Source organism: Perca fluviatilis, chromosome 1 (genome assembly GCF_010015445.1).
Source record: "Perca fluviatilis chromosome 1, GENO_Pfluv_1.0, whole genome shotgun sequence".
NCBI lineage: Eukaryota > Metazoa > Chordata > Actinopteri > Perciformes > Percidae > Perca > Perca fluviatilis.
The window spans coordinates 38,642,409-38,662,559 of NC_053112.1; the positions used below are offsets into that span (position 1 = coordinate 38,642,409).

General features: G+C 42.5%; 1 protein-coding gene across 2 annotated transcripts in view; it reads left to right on the forward strand.

The window, feature by feature from the left end:
• LOC120556643 (FERM and PDZ domain-containing protein 1) overlaps positions 1–19,935 on the forward strand; it is a 56,813-nt gene extending 36,878 nt beyond the window's left edge. For both annotated transcript variants that reach the window (XM_039796290.1, XM_039796282.1), the window contains exons 7-16: positions 944–1,048; positions 5,050–5,145; positions 5,595–5,720; positions 5,933–6,052; positions 6,566–6,702; positions 7,118–7,337; positions 9,223–9,405; positions 10,852–10,996; positions 11,116–12,468; positions 14,345–19,935. In XM_039796290.1, the coding sequence (XP_039652224.1) occupies positions 944–1,048; positions 5,050–5,145; positions 5,595–5,720; positions 5,933–6,052; positions 6,566–6,702; positions 7,118–7,337; positions 9,223–9,405; positions 10,852–10,996; positions 11,116–12,468; positions 14,345–17,856 (5,997 nt within the window). In that variant the 3' untranslated portion in view covers positions 17,857–19,935. The remainder of the gene's footprint in view (positions 1–943; positions 1,049–5,049; positions 5,146–5,594; positions 5,721–5,932; positions 6,053–6,565; positions 6,703–7,117; positions 7,338–9,222; positions 9,406–10,851; positions 10,997–11,115; positions 12,469–14,344) is intronic.
• The last annotated feature ends 216 nt before the right edge of the window (positions 19,936–20,151 follow it).

Below are 20,151 nucleotides of genomic sequence, written 5' to 3' on the forward strand. Positions count from 1 at the left end.
ATGTTGATTCAGCCTATGGACCGCTGATGATAGCCGCTGCATTTGCAGTATTAGAACTGCGTGTCTGTGCCAACATTACTGAGAAAAGTCACAAGCAGCGCACAGTTAGTGATGCGTTTTCCATCACCCAGCAGCGGTTGGTCTGCCAGAAAGAGTAGGCGGTGCTAACTCAACAGTCTCGCTTTTCAACTTAACTGTGTTTGAAGAGGCACACAGTTTTTTCTGGCTTTTGGGAGTTACTATGGCCGAACGAACAAAGAAAAGAGAGATAATTACAGACGGAGATCTTGGGTATTGTAACATTAGGATTAATATAAAAGCAAAATTGATATCTCCTGTATGTAAATCCCTTGAAAGAAGTGCAAAGTAAGGTTAATTAATGCATGTGTATGGATGCACCCATCAATATATCATAATTACTCTCATTGTTCTTCCTGTTGTCTACATTTCTGCAATATTAACGTTATCCAGTATCCAGTGTGCACACCCTCCCCGGACAGTGCTTGTGATTTTTTTAAAACATTTTCAACTTGTTTTAATTAAATAATCAAAGCTTATCCTGAGCATTTTGCATAATCTCAACCGATTTGAAATCATGGACATTTTGGTTTGACATAGGCCTAATAGTTTTGAATAGTTAAATAGCTTTAATGTCATTCATGGTATTAAAGATGGCAAAATGATTTTAACTGCAAGTTTTAGTCTGGAACCTACCGTAGAAGTCAACCAAAGAATAACAGGGTATATATTATCAACCTATTAAATAATACATTCCTGTATGCATGCATGCAAAAGCAACGTGCTGTGTATCTTTTCATTTCGCTCATATGTACCACTTCACTGTGCTTCACTGAAATCATACATGTACCAAATTCAGACCTAGTTTAATTATTTAAAACAAAAATACTATGCCAACCTGATTTATTGATTTATTTCTTCCTAGGGACCAAAGTCATCATTCATCACACCAGAGAAGAGAGCGAAGCTCAGGTCCAACCCAGTGAAAGTTCACTTTGCTGAGGAGGTGGAAGTCAATGGACACTCTCAGGTGAGTGAGAGAACAATGGGGTGCAGTTATTCTGCAGCCTTGATGCTAATAACTTACAAATTTGATTGGCTGTCAGTGTTAGCAGATGAATTTCACTCCATATCAATAAATTTAGCAGCAAAACTTTTGGGCACTCTGCTCTTTCAGGTCCACTGTGTTAATGTCCAGTCCCATTTACAAGCTTATCTGGATACATTATCTGGATAAATACACCAAGTCATTGGCCTTTACATTTGAACCTGTTATTAAGGGTTGTCTGTACCTTTTTGCCGGTCTTGATGCTTCTTTATAATGCAGCCAATGTACTTGCATTAACTTTTCCTTCTCGACATTGGATATCCAGATACAGATCATGTTAATACAGTACCAGGTGTCAGTGGGGTTTAAAAATGGGATAATGTCAGTTTGTAGTTTGACATTTCACACATGCTCATAGAAAGTATTAATGTGGACTTGAACCCCACACATCCATTGTCTCTCTTTCAGTAAATGGTTGTTTTGCGTACCAAGGCTAACAACGGCAATATTGAACATATACTTTTATTATGAAGTGAAGGCAGGTGTTGCCAACCTTTGAAAACAAGCTACGCCAAAGAAGTTTTCTATTTGAATTTTTAGATACCTGATGAAAACAGCTAAACTTAATTTATTTTGTGTAACAATAATAATTTATTCTCTTATTCCTTTAAATCTTGTGATATATTTTGGGACCCCTTGTGAGGGTCTTGACCCCCAGGTTGGGAACCCTGTGGTTCCCTGTTAAGTTTCATGGAGCTCTATGGTCCCCGTTTTGTTTATCTCATGCACACACACACACAGGGACATGCATGGATGTGGGTGACGCGATACACAATCTTACGAGGGGTCGAATGATACTGTTTTTTCAGAGATGATACAGATTATTATTATTATTATTATTATTATTATTAGTTAATGAAACCGATAACCGATATTTGAAACCGATATGCATTTTACAGTGAAAATGAAATTATTTTTAGTCAAAATTAACATTTTGGAATGTTCCAAACCAAACACAAAAGTTAGTTTAAATGCTTTAAGCAATTATTTAATAAAACTGAAACTTTAAACATAATACACAGTCAAAAGATGAATAAATAAAAACAAACATAGCTTCCTGAAATTTGAACATGCTAGTGTTTCTTTGCAGGTGTTGCAGACTGCTTACAGAGCTGTAGTCGAGCCAAAGTACCACACTTTTATTACATTAACTTTATCAGTTTTCAGTAAACTAAAACACAGATACAGTCAGGTCACATGCTCTGAGTGTTTAACCACACTGCTTGGTTCCCAACAGAAGGCAGGGAAGAAGGAGACTGCAGGCTAGTAAACATGGATGTAAACAATGTTTTTATGGAGAAGGAAATACTCTCAACACATTTGTCAGGCCTCAAGGATACACAGTGCATTTTAACACTGAATGTAAACATAATTTTTGTTGGTTTACAAGAGTTGTATTTGTAGTTGTACCTTGGCATAATGATAAAGAGCAATTTTTTATAATTGGTCAGTATTATCACATAGTATGCAGTTTTTCTCTTATAAGCCTGGCTCTGGCTGGTCAGAGTTCCCATCCTACCAGCGGATGTGAAATTAGCTGGATGAGGAAAACCACAGAGGCTGGAGTGCCCATTACTAATCCCAGAGAAAACACGGATCGATGTCTGCCTCATCCTCCAGTCCTAATGTCTGTGACTACAGGACAATGAGCATCAGATTAGGGAGGGAGGTAGAGGGAGATAAGGAAGAGACAGCCATCATTAAAATGGAGAGGAAACAAGAAATATGGAAGATGGGAGAGTGCCATGGGAGGGGTTGTCTAAAATGTGAACGCTCTCCATTTGAACTTTGACAACATGCAGACATTAATGTCACATTACATCAGAGTGTCATTACAGAAAAACACTTTCTAAAATGATAAGAGAACAGGGATGGTGACTCACCACAGTGAACAAGCTAGGCAGACAGAAACAGGCCACATTATGGGGAGAAAAGCTCTGTGAGAAGAGCTGAAAATGAGACTAGGCTAATCCCTCTCTTCCCTTTTTGTAAATATGTTGTCATGTAAAGCTATTTCATTTTGATAATTTGCCAAATTTTATAAAATGTAGGTGTAAAAGCAGAAGTGCTTGTGAAATGTGTTCAATTCAGTTGCAATAAAACTTAAATCCATGTCATTAGTTGCATTTCCATCCAGCTGTTTTTATGTGCATTTTCAATTTGCACCAAGTGGAAATGCAGAAAATTCGCAAAAAAACGCAAGAAAATGCAAAAAAAAAACTTTCTTCAAGATAATTCCCTTTTTTGCCTTTACTTAATAGTACAGCTGAAGATTTGACAGGAAAGAGGGGAGAGAGTGACGACGACATACGGCAAAGGACCGAGGGTCGGAGTCGAACCCGCCCCGCGTAAAGACATTTTAAGCTGTGGTGGAAAAGTTGCTATATCAGTAAAAGCAAAATGTGCAATGTATCCTCAAACGGTTCGTATGATATCTTACGGAAAATTATGCAAAATTATTTGTGCGTTATCCTACGTATAAATGTCCAGCATCATGAGCTATATTAAGTGCGCTTGTGCAAGCCCAAAACTACTTGGTGAGGTTTAGGAAAAGATTGCGGGTTAGGGTGGGTTAGGGGTTGTTAAGTAACTTGCGTACGTGGCATTAGTTAAGTATGTTTAAGTTAAAGTAAGTCTACATTGAATTTTGCTTTCACGCAAACAGCGACCTCCTGGGTGAAAGTCCTGTGTTTGTTGACCCATCCATCCACCCTGACCTCCTCCTTACACAGACTTTGTTGCTCTTTACACTACACCGCCTGACTTCCTGGCTCATGATTACATGGGTTATTTACTAATTAAATAGTTAATTACTTTTCGTAGGTATATATGAACAGTGAATGAGAACAGCCTGAAAATGTGTTCAATGGAAACAGACTTAGCAAATAAAGCATGATGTAGGCATCTGACTTAACGCCCACTGAATCTTCACTGAAGAGACTAAAAATAGCGGCAAACGAAAGGATTAGATCTCTGAGGAGCGTTGAGCAGACTGTAAAGTTCCTTAAATTAATACATGAAACAAAGCGAAATGTCATATTTCCATCATGTTTTCCACATGGTTTTCCACTATTTGGGCTTTGACTGGTGCTTTTTAATGATATCATCTCATTGCGCCTTCTTATTGTGCAATCTCAATTAGCCCCACCAGCTCCAATAATTCTTTTGCCAATATTCTGGAAATCTGGTTGAAATTGGCATACAGAATAGTCTTCACTTGGTCCCTTTTCCAACAACACTAAGCCCTTCACCTTAAATGTGATTCATTATTTAAATTGGCTACCAGTTTCTTAAAGAATCAAATAAAAGAGTTTGGTCATTACTTTTAAAGCACTTCATGGCTTGGCCCCAGACTGTATCTCTGAATTACTGTCTGATGTCGTAAGGCAGGAACCTGTTAGCTGTTTCCATGTCAAGATAAAAGACTAAAGAGGACCAAGCTTTTGCTGTAACTCTTAAAAACCTACTTGAACCCAGTCTTGCAAAATCAATATCTTTTTGCAATTGCAATAGCGAAAATGTTTTAATATTGAAAGGCTTTTGTAACATTATACAATTTAGGTAAATGTGTCTGCATGTCTGTATGCATGTTGGTTTATGTATGCATGGAATACATATGTAACATGTATATGTAAGTTTCTCTATTTTGTCTTTTTTTCCCTTGCAATTCCCTTGTAATCTGAGGTTTTGATAAGTGCTACATTCATAAACTTTATGTTTATATTATTATCCAGACCGACGGGCAAATAAAAAACCTCCAATTAAATCTGTGTCTCAAGCACAGGGACACAAAGTGCTTTAATTTTCTGAACTATCTCATATCTCCCTGTCAGGCTGTTATGTCTAATCCACTGGAACCAGCAGGTTTTAAGACGTTCACAGTTTCATCTGACATGTCCCCTGACCCCATGTCTGCTTTGCAGGGCAACTCGCTGCTCTTCCTGCCTAATGTTCTGAAGGTGTATCTGGAGAACGGGCAGACCAAGGCCTTTAAATTTGACTCCAGCACCACAGTCAAGGTACAGTATTATGCCATGCTACAGTCTACCATATTGATATCCATTCCTATTAATTATTATTCATACTGGATACTTGACAGAGGTTCATGATGTGCTTATGCAATGGAAGTGTTCTCTGTGATTCTTAATGAAGTCCAAAACTGAAGCCAATATTGATGCTCATGCTGTGATGTAGGGTCAGGTCTGCAGTAGGCTTCATATTTAAATCTAACTTTATAACTGAGACAAAATTTGGATTGAATGTATAGTTTGATTTAAAAGCTCAAACTGATGTGATGTACTCACTCCCTCAGTTTTTATTAGCATCAGATATACTGTACATCCGTTTCCTAGATGTGCCAACTACTCAGACTTTCCATTGCTGCATTGAGACCTACATGCCTCAGCAATTATGTTTCCCGATGTCATCAAATATTGTCTCTCAAGATGCAATGCTCTTTGTGCATCAGGACATTGTGATGACACTGAAGGAAAAGCTTTCTCTGAGCCGTATTGAACACTTCTCCCTGGTGCTGGAGAAGCAGCACAGCATTACCATACTACTGCTGCTACATGAGGAAGAGCAGATACAGCAGGTAAACACACACACACACATACACACTAACAATTGTTTCACGTCTCCTCAAATGTACATCTATCTCTACATCTACACTACAGCTCCATTTGGTTTAATCTGCGACCGTATGAAAAAAGAATTAAATCTGTCTGTCTGTCTGTCTGTCTGTCTGTCTGTCTCTCCGTCTGTCTGTCTGTCTGTCTGTCTGTCTGTCTTTCTTCCTTCCTTCAGGTGGTCCAGAAGAGAGAGGCCCATGACTACAGATGTCTGTTCCGTGTTTGTTTCATGCCCAAACCCCTCCAGACGCTGCTGCAGCAGGATCCCAATGCCTTTGAGTACCTCTACCTGCAGGTAGATTGATGAACGTCTGAGCCACAGATACAGTAACCCCCAGGCTGTGGCAGTTTACTCTTCATATTGCAAATCTATTTGGATACTTGTTATAATTTGTAGGTTTTCCATTACACCCTTAACTTACCCTAAAGCAAAGTTTTACAACGCCTCCAAAAAGCCCAGTTATTGCTTTATATTGTGTGTGCTGTGTATTTCACCATGATGTACATCGGCAGACTGAAAGGTCAGCTTGTTTTTAAATATGCAGTTTTTGATTCATTCAAATCCAACCACAGTTTTATTCCTGCCCTGTTTCCACAGTAAGTTCTTGTTACTATTTTTAAGCTCTGTTACCTCCTGTTGTTAAAGTAAATGCTGCAAATGAGACATATTACTAGTTTACAAACCATTGTTGGTCCTAAAATGTGTACAAAACATAAGATTTTTTCTGAATTGGTTCTATTTCTTTTTATTATTTTGTATGTCATTGTTTTACCATCTGTACTGTGTTGTATGGTTTGTGTGTGTTAGGGGGTGAATGATGTGCTGCAGGAGCGCTTTGCAATCGAAATGAGGTGTAACACCGCTCTGCGACTCGCTGCGCTGCACATCCAGGAGAGATTGGCGAGCTGTGGACAGTCCCCAAAGACCAACTTGAAGATGATCACGTGAGACACACACACACACACACACACACACATTTTATATCCACTAAATTTAACTATAATTAACACTGTATTTTACTCCTAGTAAAGAGCACAGAGCAAAGTGGGGTTCCATGATGATCCTACCTTTTTGGAGGGATAGTAATAATTATTTATTGAACTTGTTCTTTTGAGCAGCACCCTGCCCTTCCCTAACAGTCACAAAGTTACACAAGTGGCATAGTTCAACTGCAGTCTTGTAGCACTCAACCCTTTTAGGTGAGCATCAAGAATGCATTTCACGATTTGAAATTCAAAGGAGATACTAATCCAGTCATATTTACTCTAAATTCGCACGTTCTCAATGCAGTTTCAGCTCTCTAACATTCTTGTACACACAAACAGCCCCCCTCAGCCTGTGTTTCTGTGTTTGCTCTAGGAAGACGTGGGGCATAGAGAACTTTGTGTCATCCACCTTGTTGAGGAACATGCGAGAGAAAGATCTGAGGAAGGCCATCAGCTACCACATGAAAAAGAGCCAATCCCAGAATGATCCCAAGCAGAAGGGTCTGTCAGTCGATCAGACACGGTTAAACTACCTGGAGGAGCTTTGTGAACTCAAGTCATTTGGAGGGAAATCCTTCAGTGCCACCATGATGGTAGGGTTTCCGACTGTTTACTATAGCTGTGTCCCAATTCAGAGATGAGTTTGAGACTCCGACTCGAGTCGCACTTAAGTCACACACACAGTGACTTTAGACTTGACTGAGAATTCAGACTCCACTTGGACTCGAGATGCGAGACTCTTGAACAATCTTTATTTGTATGAAATAAAGATTGTAACTTACCTACATAACAAGTAATACATAACGTATATCTGCTGCATGCAGCTACACGTGAGAGAGGACAGTAATCATGTTGACGGCACCGGCAGCTGCTGTGCCATTGATCAGAAGCTTAGGTTTAAAACATCAGACAACAAGGCCCAAACAAAAGAAGCACTGAATGCAAAATATGTGGTATCAAGATAAAGGATTCTGGCTCAAACACATCTAGTTTTAGCTAGTTTTATCAGGCCCCTGAAAACGCACCCTGATAAGTTAGCAAACATGTTTAGCTCAGCATTGGCCATCTAATGTTAGCTTGCTTCTTGCTTTAGCTACAAAATTGGAGAGTTAACTGACTGTCATTCGCTAGATATTATGACAAAATGATTTACGTCCCGTTGGCTGCAATGCTTTGAATTCCTATATAGCTATGCAGTGTTCTGAGCCACCTGGATGAAAAGCAGCAGTTGATGCAACACTCAATATAACCACGAGAGACTTGAGACTTGACTTGGACTCTACCTCGGCACCATCCTTCAACAACCGCTAAGGCCCAATCAAGCAATCTCCGAAATGAGTTTGTGACATTCTTTTAGGTCTTTCCTAATTTTTTCTAGTAGAGAGAAGAGCCTGTCCATTCTCTCCTCTGCCTCCCTCTGCTACCTCATGTCTGCCTTTATAAGCTCAAGCAGCTTATCGTCTCTCTCGTTCTCTCTGTGGACCCGGCCGGCTTTTCTCCTCTTCCTCCTCCTGCTCACCCTCTGCTGTACTTGGCCCTAGACTGTCCACTGGGATGAAGGCAATTAGGAAAGAGGGTCAGGTGGAATGCAGCAGTCCCTCCCACACCGTCTTTGACCCGGGACAGTCCTAAGACAAACATGGCAGTTAACAACGTCAACAGAACAAATTGCAGCTAAAGTCTTTATTAACATGATTAAAACTTATTGCATGAATAAAACAAATTTAAAATCACTTGTACATGTATTTTTTTTTAATTGCTCCATGTTATTTTTTTGCAGGGGGAGTCAGTTTGTCCTGCAGGCCCATTATCTCCAGAATGTTCCTTATCACAGAGAGAAGGGAAGAGAAAAGGAAAACACGTTATCCTCTCTGTTTCTCTGCTGCTTTACTCTTCTCCTCAAATACCAAAATAGTGCTGGGAATCCTGGGCCGCAAAGGATACATCAGTTGTGTCCTCCAAATTTAGTAAAAAGAGGCTGCATTTGTTGGCTGCCTTTGAAGGAGCCTCCAAAATGAAACTAGAGCAGTGCCCATTCAAAACGTGCCTGTTGGAAACAGGCCGATTGCTTGGCCTCCTGTATTGCTGCTTGCAGCTTTCTCCAAAACCATTATACCCCAAAATAATTTACAGAAGGCCCTTAAAGTACTTAATATGCACCCCAACTTTATACTACTGACTTACTGTGTACTTCTACTTCAGAGGAAAACATTGTACTACTACAGGTACCTGACAGAGAAATGTTACTGGTTACGTTGCAGATTTAGATTTTACGCCTAAAATATCACATTCAAAATATGATGCATTATTATTCATTAACCTATCCAGCATTACACTTGATCAGACAGTAAATGTACATTTCTGATTTGAGACACAGCTTCTATGTATATTTACTTTTTTGTTGGGATGCAGTTCATTGAAGTTTCAATCTTCTCATTGTCTACAATTTCTTTCTGTTCGACAATCCCCCCCCTTCAGCTTCAGGACAGGGAGTCGATGGTGACCCTGTTGGTAGGGGCGCGCTACGGGGTGAGTCAGGTGGTCAACCACAAACTGGGCATCCTGTCCCCCCTCACAGAGTTCACCAGCATCACGCGCATCGAGCTGCTGCCTGAATCCGACAAGGTCAGCCTGGTGAAAATATACCTGCAGGACATCAAGGTAAGAGCAGGAATATACCCGCACACCCAACACACAGGGGGGAGACAAACACTGCTAGGGCTGGGTACTGAATTCAATACTTTTTAGGCACCAACAAAATGGCCTCCTTAGTTTGGAGTATCAAAAAGTGCCTTGTCATTCAATACCCAATTTCAGTACCTAAGGAGCAAATCTCATCACAGTCAGTGAGCCAAAAAGCATGCAACATGCTTCTACCAAGATCTAATAATGTGTGTGATTGGCTGTTTAGAGTTACACGTCATAGAGGCACGCAGGAAAAACTCTACGTTACACAAAGACGGCTCACATAGTAGGAGCTGAAAAATAAATAAAAATATTTGTGTCATAATGTGTAATGTTGTAATTTATTTTTGTTAAAGTGCTCATATTATGCTCATTTTCAGGTTCATAATTGTATTTAGAGGTTGTACCAGAATAGGTTTATGTGGTTGAATTTTCAGAAAACACCATATATTTGTTGTACTGCACATTGCTGCAGCTCCTCTTTTCACCCTGTGTGTTGAGCTTTCTGTTTTAGCTACAGAGTGAGACCTCTCACTTCTGTTCCATCTTTGTTGGGAGTCGCACATGCACAGGAAGTACTGCTAGCTTGTCAATTGCAGAGTATGAGGGCGTGCCACGCTAGCAGCCAGGCGAGCATTATAACGTGTGTTACAAAGTGACTCACGTTCGTCACGGAAGTAAAGGCTGGACTATAATAGAGCTGTTTGGAGCAGTTTGTGAACAGTGTTTTCTGTTGGAGATGATAAGTCCCTTTGTGGGGGACTTTGGGCTTTTTCACTTTGTAAACCTATAATGTGCACAAAAAAGATATCTAACACAAAGGAAAGGGAAAAAGCCAAAAAGCATAATATGAGCACTTTAAAATGGATTTGAATTGATATCGACGTATTGGTATCAGTATCTAAAATGTTTAAACGATACCCAGCCCTAACTACTGACCTCCGTCAAAAAGCACTTTTACTTTGAAGTCAGTATATCAGCATTATAAGCACTGCTATTTAAAGGTGGGTAATATTAGGGTTGCATACCAATTAGCATTATTTGTTCACCCTCTGTTGGTGCTGTTTGATGCACCGGCAGTTTGCTCACAGGAGATTTATCCTCTGAAGCTTAAGGATTCAAACTGCCTGTTTTATAGCTTAAGAATACTAGGAATTAGCATTCAACTTAACATATAGCTGTGTTTTTAATTGTGATTTATTACTTTAAAATAGTTTTATACTGAGCTGTTTGCATTATTTTGTCTACCCTTTCCTGTAAACAATGTGCAGACTTCAGCATGAAAAGAAGTAGAACTGCTTTTTCATCAATAGTATGAGCCTTTTGGATGCGACAAGATTATTGTATGCTTAGTGTTTTTTTCCACTGCTGATATTGTCTTTCCATTCCCTCGCTTTCCTTGTTTTCCTTTCTCATACAAAGCCCATCACGTTGCTATTGGAGTCAGCCGCCGCCAAAGATATGTCCTGTCTAATAGCGGGGTACTGTCGAGTGTTTGTTGACCCCAGCCTCAACGTCTTTCCCTGGATACACGACTCCAAGAAGCACAGAGTGTCGGCTGAGGAGGGTACACATTTCCAGTAATGTACAGCCATAAAAACGATGCATACATCCATAAAGTCACACACCAGGATGTTCCAAATAATAAATAACTTGTCTTGTTTCCATGTTGGTGTGTGTTCACAGGTTATGTGTCACGGTGTGGCAGCGACTCAGACACCTCCTCCGACTTCGACATGGAAGCGCTGGTCACCCAGGTGTCTCATGACGAGAGGCCGTGCCCTCGCGTCAGGTCCTCGTCGGACCCAGACGGAAGAAAAAGAAAAGACAGGAACAGAAGGAGAAGCAAAGATGGCAGAGAAAAGGGAGATAAACCGTGGGAGGATAAAAAGCAGAAGGAAGAAAAGGATGCCGACAACGAAAAGGAGAAGTCTCCCCTAGATAAAAACAGAGAGAATAAGAATGAAGATCCAGAGCACGAGGAGGAGACGGAGAGAGCGCCGGATGGTCGGCAAACACAGACCCAGGTAACGGACAACGATCCTGGGGAACAGCGGGAAAACATGGGACAAGAAGGTGGAGGTGAAGGTGGAGAAGAGGTGCAAGCAGCAGAGGAGCAGCCATCTGTGTCACTGTCAGAAGCATCAGATTCTTGTAATACTGACTCTCGTGTCGTCACCAGCCCCTCCAGCGACTCCCTCGATGCTTTGGAGGAAGATGACTTGATTTCATGTTCTTCTTCCTCCTTTCACCCCAACGCTCCCTCACACACTCATGCCCATGGCCACCCTCCCCTACAGCTTCATCCACACTACTCTCACAGGCACGTTCAGCCCCAGTTCCTCGCCCCTCCACCAGCCCACACCCATCCCCTCATCCACCTCACAACTCGCGGAGGCGGCGGCTGCAGGAGGTCAGGCGACGGCGCCGACCCCCAACTCTTCGCACCTGTTCCTTCCTCTCCAAGCCTTCGCCACGTCCAAAAGGGTTCAGCTAACCCCTGCTCCGACGACAGCTCCCTGTGTTTCGCTGAGCTCTCCCGCCTTGTGGACTTCCTGCCGAGTCCTCCGGAGGCCAGCGAGGATGATGAAGATGAAGAAGAGGAGTTGAGGAGGCGGAGGTGGAGGAGGAGGAAGATGTTGAAAGAGACGGGCGAGTCGCTGAGCAGAGCAGATGAAAGAGGAAGCGGAAGCGCGGAGGGAAGTCATAGAGAACATCTGCTATCCCCTTCCTCATCCTCCTCCTCCCACTTGGAGTTTGTGTTTAACTTTGACCAAAGCGACGCTCGCTGCTACTACAAACTGTGCTCCAACATCACCCCCGACAGCGCTCGCAGCCTTCCCCACACCCTGCATCGTAATGAGGGAGAAGATGGGGAGGAGGTGGAGGAGGATCGGGGTAAGGCGGTTGACCTGGAGCCTATCCCCATCCTTCAGCCACCGCCTGGCTTCGGAGACAGCAGCTCTGATGAAGAGTTCTTTGACGCCAGAGATCGTTTCACCTCACCTGAAGACCCAAGCTCGGGGGCCATGCCAAGAGGTGATGTGGTTTTTATTGGGAGGCTAATCGCAATTATCTTCTATAATTTTTAAGCTCTGTGAAGTGATGAAAACACATTTGCTGCCATCTAGTGGTTGAAGGTTTTACTCAACAAAAGGGACATAACATTGCATTATCCAGCAATGTAACATAATTGAAAGTAGTAGGTCACACTACTGACCACACCTACTGTACCAGAGACCTGCATGTGGTCCACTAATTATATAGATTCAGACTAGAGAGCCTTTAGAGCTCAGTGCAACCATGCTTTTCCACCAGAAAAGACAAGATAATTTCATCCGTTACACTTAACGCTCAAAACATAATTATTAGTCCAGTGGACGTGGTGGAAAGTAATTAAGCACACTTACTTAAGCACTGTGCTCAAGTACAGTTTTAAAGTACTTGTACTTAACTTTAGTATTTCTAATTTGTGCTACTTTATACTTCTACTCCACTAAGGTATATATTGTGCTACATTTATTTGCCTCCACGGTGATCAAACAATCCAAAACCGGAGAATAGTAGACACATGGACACAGCGCCCTATTACTTCATTTCATCCAGAATTTTCTCAGTTTTTGGATTCTTCACACATTAAACATTTAAAGCAACATTTCAGTTACACCCATCAAACATGTTTGGTTTTTAAAAGTGAATGGGGACACAATAAAGTTAGAGGTTCTTTAACTAAAACAAGACACTATGATGAAATTAATTAATGTTCTTGCCATGAAAATCATGAAAAGAAAAGTCTATGCTGAATTGCTGAATTAATAATGCACCAAACCTACTTAAAAACCATGTTTAATTTCCTCGATAGAGACCTGATACTTCATGACAATGAAATGACAATAGTATTGCCAATTTTACTGCAAAGTGCACTACATTGTCATTTCCTGCTGATTCTTGTTTAATCATAGCACCTTTTCAGGATATTAACTGTAAATAAAAACATACTTTAAGGAAGGAAAAGCAGAGGAGGAATAAGTACTGTTCTTTGACAGAGTGGTGCCTGCAGACTGCATAGTGCATACAGCCCCAACAACCCCCACAAATAAAATCACCAGCTTATGTGGCTTGACAGGTGAAACCCAGGGGGAAAAAGTCTCTAAATCTGTCGCTGCTGCTAAAGCTTAATTGCTATGAGTGTTATAATAATTGAAGGATTTTTATAATCTCCTCTCTTATCTGGATTTTGGCACTTTGACAGTTTTATGAGAGATTGTATTAGTATTAGTAATAGTTGACTAAATCAAACTGTAGTCTTGCTTTGCCAGACCCTCCTCCAAAGCGCACTGAAGGAGGGTCTGGCTACTCCACATAGCATTCGGGGATGGGAGGAAAATGTGCTCTGGTTTAATGGCATTTCTTTAAACAAATCGCAATCGTCATGGGCAGCACTAAGCTCAGCACGGAGCCGCTGCAAAATAGTCGTGCGAGAGAAAATTCAGATTGGACAGATAGTCTAGCTAGCTGTCTGGATTTACCCTGCAGAGATCTGAGGAGCAGTCAAAAATTGTTATCATTAATCCACCGAATTTAAAATTACAACACAAAGAAAGCGGAAGGAAACGGAGAATACATGCATCTGGCGGATTTTCCTGCAGCACCGGAACAATCCCAGAATTGGAATGCAAAGGGTATAGATTAATCAAACTGAAGCTGTAAAAGTGAGGAAGACAAAAATAAGACTTGAATGTCTCCCCCATCCCCAGTGAAAAACCACACACTTACCCAAAGATAGTGACGTTCATTCCCTATTATATAAATAAATTAGTTCATGAAATCACAATCGGACATAAATCTTCAAGGAAAAATAAAGTGTTACAGGAGGTTAAATTGTTGAGTTAATTTAGATTGTTCTGTCTTGTAGATATTCGCACAGAGATGAAACTGGACTTCCTCAGCACACTCAGTCTCAGTGACATCAGAGTCTCGGTGACAGACACAGACAGAGATGGAAAAGTGGAAGAAGACCGAAAAGAAGAAGACGAGGAAGGAGGAGGCAGAGAAACATTGTTCCAGCTCAGGAAAAGATCCCGTAAGCGCCGTTCCTTCATGGAAACAGATTACACCTCTAGGGTGTCCTATCCAGAGCCAGATCCAGACAAGCAGGACCTAGTCTCAAGCAGGCGTCATAAGAACCTTTTAGCAGAAGCCAATGATGCACAGATGCTGAGTTCAGATCCTGAACCTTCAGAGCAAACCCAGAATCCCAGTCCTACGGTCTCCTCTTTGACTCACTCTGAAGGGGAGCCGGCTCAGCTCGAGTCAAAGCCAATCCTGTCCAAAACCCGCTCGCATGGACCTGGCTCTCCCCGTGGTTTGGGGTCTCAAGAGCAGACTAGAGACCCACAGGCCCCCTCCAGGACCAGGAAACAAGAAATGGAGATGGAACCCGATGCAATGGAATCCAAATCGGTCACAGATGTGGTGAAGGCAATGTCTCCTACCATCACCGTTGTCCGCTGCCGGGTGGATCCAGATGGGAAGGAGAGTGCTGACCGGAGGGGTGACGGAAAGGAGGAAGGGGAGGAACCGAGGGAGATGGGTGAGGTGAAAGAGGAGGGAGAGGAGGAGGAGGAGACAGCCAGTGTGTCAGGGAATGGGCCGTTCACTAATCATATGTTTTTGCCAGAAACTAGTGTGGAGGAAGGTAAGGGGGGAAAAGAGAAGAAAGAGGTTGTGAGAGAGTACTCACCCAGTTCAAGCAGACCCCTCATAGGTGCCGAGAGGCAGCCGGAGGCCAACACACTGCCTACATGTTTGATAGATGTGAATAAAAAGAGTAGTAATGGCCTTTTGGGAGCGCATCTGATTGCCCTAGAGCAAATCTCATACATAGAGGAACTTAAGCTTGAAGGTGTGTGTAGTAAGTCAAACCCTCCATCATACTCCCCGCCCCCACCTCCACCCTCATCCCCTCTACCTCCAATACCAGTTCTTCACAAATCCCAAAGTGAATGTTTTTTGAAGGAAGAGGGGGGCAGCGAAAACACGGGAACCTCTACCAAAATGTCTTTATCTCATTCTGAGATGTCCATTGGAAAGCAAAGTCACACTAAAAAAGCACAATTACATTTAGACATCACCACCAGTGTTAATGAGGACGCCATTCATGTTTTTAGTTCTGCTGTGACTACTAGTGATGAAGTTACTGACAGCAGCAATTCGGACAATGTTTTTGATGACGATGAGGTGAATAATTGCTTAAGTTCCAGTTTAAATGACAAGAAAGATGACTGTGCTATAGCTACAAAGCATAGCATCAGTGCAAATGCGGCTACATCAAGTAAAGGCGAGTCTCAAATGACTGTTAAGTCTCTTACCGACACTGAGGCTCATACAAGGATTAATTTGGTCAATTCTGATTACACTCGAGCTATAAACTCTATCACTGCAAAGCTTGGAGCTGCAACTAAAGCCACATCTCCTACATTTAATTCAGGTACCAGATTGCAAAGTAAGGTTACACATGATAGTGCTTCATGTTTGAATCAAAATGTAGACAAGCCCCGAAGTGATGAAGCCAAAGCTAGTTTAGCTAGTTCTAGCTTAGTGAAAGCTAAAACACCCACGGTCCACAATCTCTCCAAAGCGCCTCCTTCTCCAACTCGCTTCCTCTTCCAGACATGTTCCCCTAGCTTTATGGGTAGCTTATCTGCCTCCACTCTCAGGGGGAAGATTCAAAATTTGCCACTTTATTTATCGCGCTCCCAGGAAACCCTCAACCAAGCTGTGGAAGGGAATGTACCTCCAAGTCCTGCTGAGGACAACAGTAGGGACGACAGAGAGATCATCATTAAAGTTACAGACGTTGATAACGTCACACAAACAATAGACTTTGAAATGGACACAACTGCAGAATCAGTGGAGTCAGACGATTCAGATACAACGGTCATAGGATCCGAGAGGGATGGGGAGTTTTTTGTTGAAAAAAACTCAGCAAAGAGTTTTCATTCTGTGTTAGAGGTGAAGGAAGCAAGCTCTCCATTGCCTATCCAAACTGAGCCCAAACCCCAACACCAAAATCAGCTTCCTGGGCCTGTCAAGAACGCACCAGGACCAATAACGGAGCCTCCGGCCTCCATAGTGAACAGCCTCAAAAGAGACACTTCAGGCCTAAAGATGGACACTCCTGGGCCGATAAAAGATGCTCCAGAATCAAAGATGAGGGTCCGAAGTCCAGGTGAAGACATTCCAGGTTATAAAATGAACAATCAGTCACGTTCTATCCTCCCTCCGATAGTGGTGACCACGCAGAATCTAAATGGGCCAGGACTCCCTTTTCATAGTCAGTCACAGAAAGTAAGTAGGACCAGTAGCGACAGACCTTTGATGGGTCTTTGTAGCCCTACAGGGCAGACTTCAGACTCCTCAAAAACCCTTTCCTCAGACTGCAGGGTGTTTACCATCTGTGAGGATCCATCCCAGACAAAGGGCCCAGCCGAGGTGGAGACTACCCCACCCTTAAAGTCCGAGTTTGGCTGCACTTCTATGCTAGCGTCTGGATGTGAGTCAGTTGTGGAAGGGGTGCAGGTGCCGCTGGATGCTTGTGGTTGCCCACCGGTCTACACCAACTGCTTCAGCAGCGGGGACAGCTTTGACGAGGAGCTGACGGTCTACGAGTTCTCCTGCCGCACACAGAGCAGCGGTGTGACTCCGGCTTCTGGAGCAGGTCTTCCTCTTGTGACTTCTCCACCCGGTCCCTCCTTTCTCTCCACCGACTCCCCCTCCTTCCCACGCTCCATCCTTTTCTCCTCTTCTACCTCTGAGCTCAGCCCTCTCCTCTCACCATTGTCTGACGCCTCGGACCGTTTCCTGTCTCAAACGCACAAGGACACCATCAGTCGGCTGGGCCAGCAGCACTTCCCAGAACCCCCAACCGGTTTCCAAGTACTCCGCGTAGACGTGGACCAGCTCCTTTCCATTCTGGAAAGTAGCGGCGCTGACCGATCCTTGACAGGCCATGGAGGTCGCCACCCCAGGGACACCTGCCCTGCCCACTTTACCGAGAACAAGAGGGTGCTCCAGATAGAGGCACGGCGTCTGATGTCAGGCTGCCAGAAGGTGGTGGGGATTGAACAGAGCCCAGAGGCAATGCTTCACTCCCTGGCCGACAGTTTCCGGACCCTGGTGGAGTTGGCAGGTATATGCCTCTGGTTCTCTGGTTGCGATCGGTGTGACCGGAGGAACGCAGAAGCCGTCGCGGGCCTGGCAGACGTGGCTCGCTCATTCAGGGACTTCTGTCTGGCAGCAGAGCGAGCCAACAGCAAGCGCAGCTGCCAGGACCTGAGCACCAAGCTGCTAGCCAAACAGTGCACCGCGCTCACCGCCTCTGTCTTCTGCCTCACTCAGCTGTTCCGCACCCTCACTGCACTATGAGTGCACCACCATTTACAAAGTGTTTTGAAATAACCTTCAAGCAACCTGTGGTGTGTAACCTCAAATACATGAGGTCTCCAATGAGCCCACAGCTGCTGCAGGGGTGGGCAGAGTATGACCCGGGACACTCATGTTTAGGATGGGCAGTGTGAGGTGAAGTTACCTCAGAAACACAGTGGTGTCACTGAGCTCTAGAACAGCTCAAATGATCTCAAAACCTCTCAACATCCGAGAGCCAGTTTGAGATGGTGGAGGTGCATGTACTGTACGTACTGTAGCCCCTAAACCAAACCATCAGCCCACAACCAGACTGTAGAGTGGTGCAAGCAGCAAAAACAGAACCTGCTTGCATTCCAGTATTGAGGAACTGATGTACTTGAATGTATTTTATGTTATCTATTGTGTTTCTTTATTTATTCATTTATTTAATTAATGGGTGACTACAGTGAGTAAGCAAACAAGGAATGTAAAGACAAGGAAGGAAGATATTTGGAAATGTTTACAGGAATATCATTAGATAGAGGAGTAGTGGGCCTTTTACACACATACACAAGCACACAAACTCAAATACACAGTGAATCAGTATTTGATTCCATTCATACACAGGCCTTTTGTATGACTGACCATGTTAAGATAAGAAACACTGCAGTTTACTGATGCTTATATATCTTTCTTCATTCTCCAGGCTGTCGGTGAGGGCTTCTTTGAATGTTACTGTTTACAAAACCAAAAACTAGAGTGAGAAATGATTTTTATCCAATACCACAAATCAAATTCCACACAAAAAGCCTGAAGCTGTGTTTGCCATTTTATAAATCAAGTAGCAGAATGCTGATGTATGCGTATTATGTGACTTTATGAAACAACAGTTTGGATGAGATACAGTCCTTTGCACATTCAATGTGCTGTCATTGTGTACAGACATTTAGTATAATTGATGGAAATGTATTACATTTGCCAGCTTTTCTTTCATTTATTTGTCAGCACTCTCTTTCTCCCCCAGCAGTTGAAACACTGAACCCTCCAGTGCATGGTGATGTGGCTGTCAACCTTCCAACTTTTTTTTTCCTCCATACATTTATTTATTTAGTGCTAACAAGTCCATTGAGAACAAGACACACCAGAGACTTGGTGACACTTTCCAATAGATTTGAGAATTTTAAGTATTTTAAGTTTCAAGCAATCTGCAAGCTTTTAAAGATCATGAAAAACCTGCACACCTCTGCCTGAGCTTTGTGGACAGTCAGGAAGCTCTTAGACTACAATGTCCCTTACACTAAGTGCATTATTATGACAGATTTCCCAATATGACCACATATAGTGGTAAGCCAGTGACTACGTATGGGCACAGATAGCCCAAGCATTTCAGGATTACAGTATGTGCATACAGCACTGGTTATCTGTATGTGCATTTTCAGCTTTTGATGAGCATATTGAGTGGGAGGGTCTCAGAGAAGATCTGTCAAACTGACCCAATCATTGGTTGACAGCCTGTCATTTGAGTTCCTTGAACTCAACACATTTGTCACAAAATCATGTTCAACACCGATTTACGTAAAGCTTATTACTGTGGAAAAGCTGTCGTATTATAGCATTTTCACTTGGAATGTTTCTTAAAATTAAAGGGATTGATGCACACTGGACCTGCATGTTCACTGGAGAAATTGAAGTTATCAGAAAAAATACCACCACTACAGTGCTGGAAACACAATTGCAAACCGTGTTTCTTTATATATATATATATATATATATATTTATAATGGCATTTGAAACACTTTATTTGTTTACTTGTCCTGTTCCTGTGGTTGCAACAGAATATATTTCCCTGTATTTTATTCCCGGTTTGCAGCAATGAAGAATTGACTTACTTTTACTATAACCCCAAGAGAAAATTGCCCCAAACAAATGATGGAAAACTTTTTTTTTTTTTTTTTAATCATCTGTGCTCACAAAGCATGCTGTAAGAAGCCATAATATGCATTGTTGTTTCATCAGGGATTTTATCTGTGAATGACTGAATGATGTCTGCTCTTGCTTTGTAATGCTCAACTCCCACCATTAAAAGCGATGTCAAGATGTTATGTGTATGATTCCTTTAAAGCTCAGGCACTTGTACCTTATTTACCACTCTTTTTATTTCTCAGCACAGTCAGATAGTCTTGACTCCACAAAAGTGGGAAAAGGTGTGCAGGGCAGTGTTTACATTACATAGCCTACACTGTTAGATGGAGCGGCACGCTGAATCTTTTTTGCTGATGTTAATTCCTCAGATGTGTAGTATTTGGTTTTCCCCAA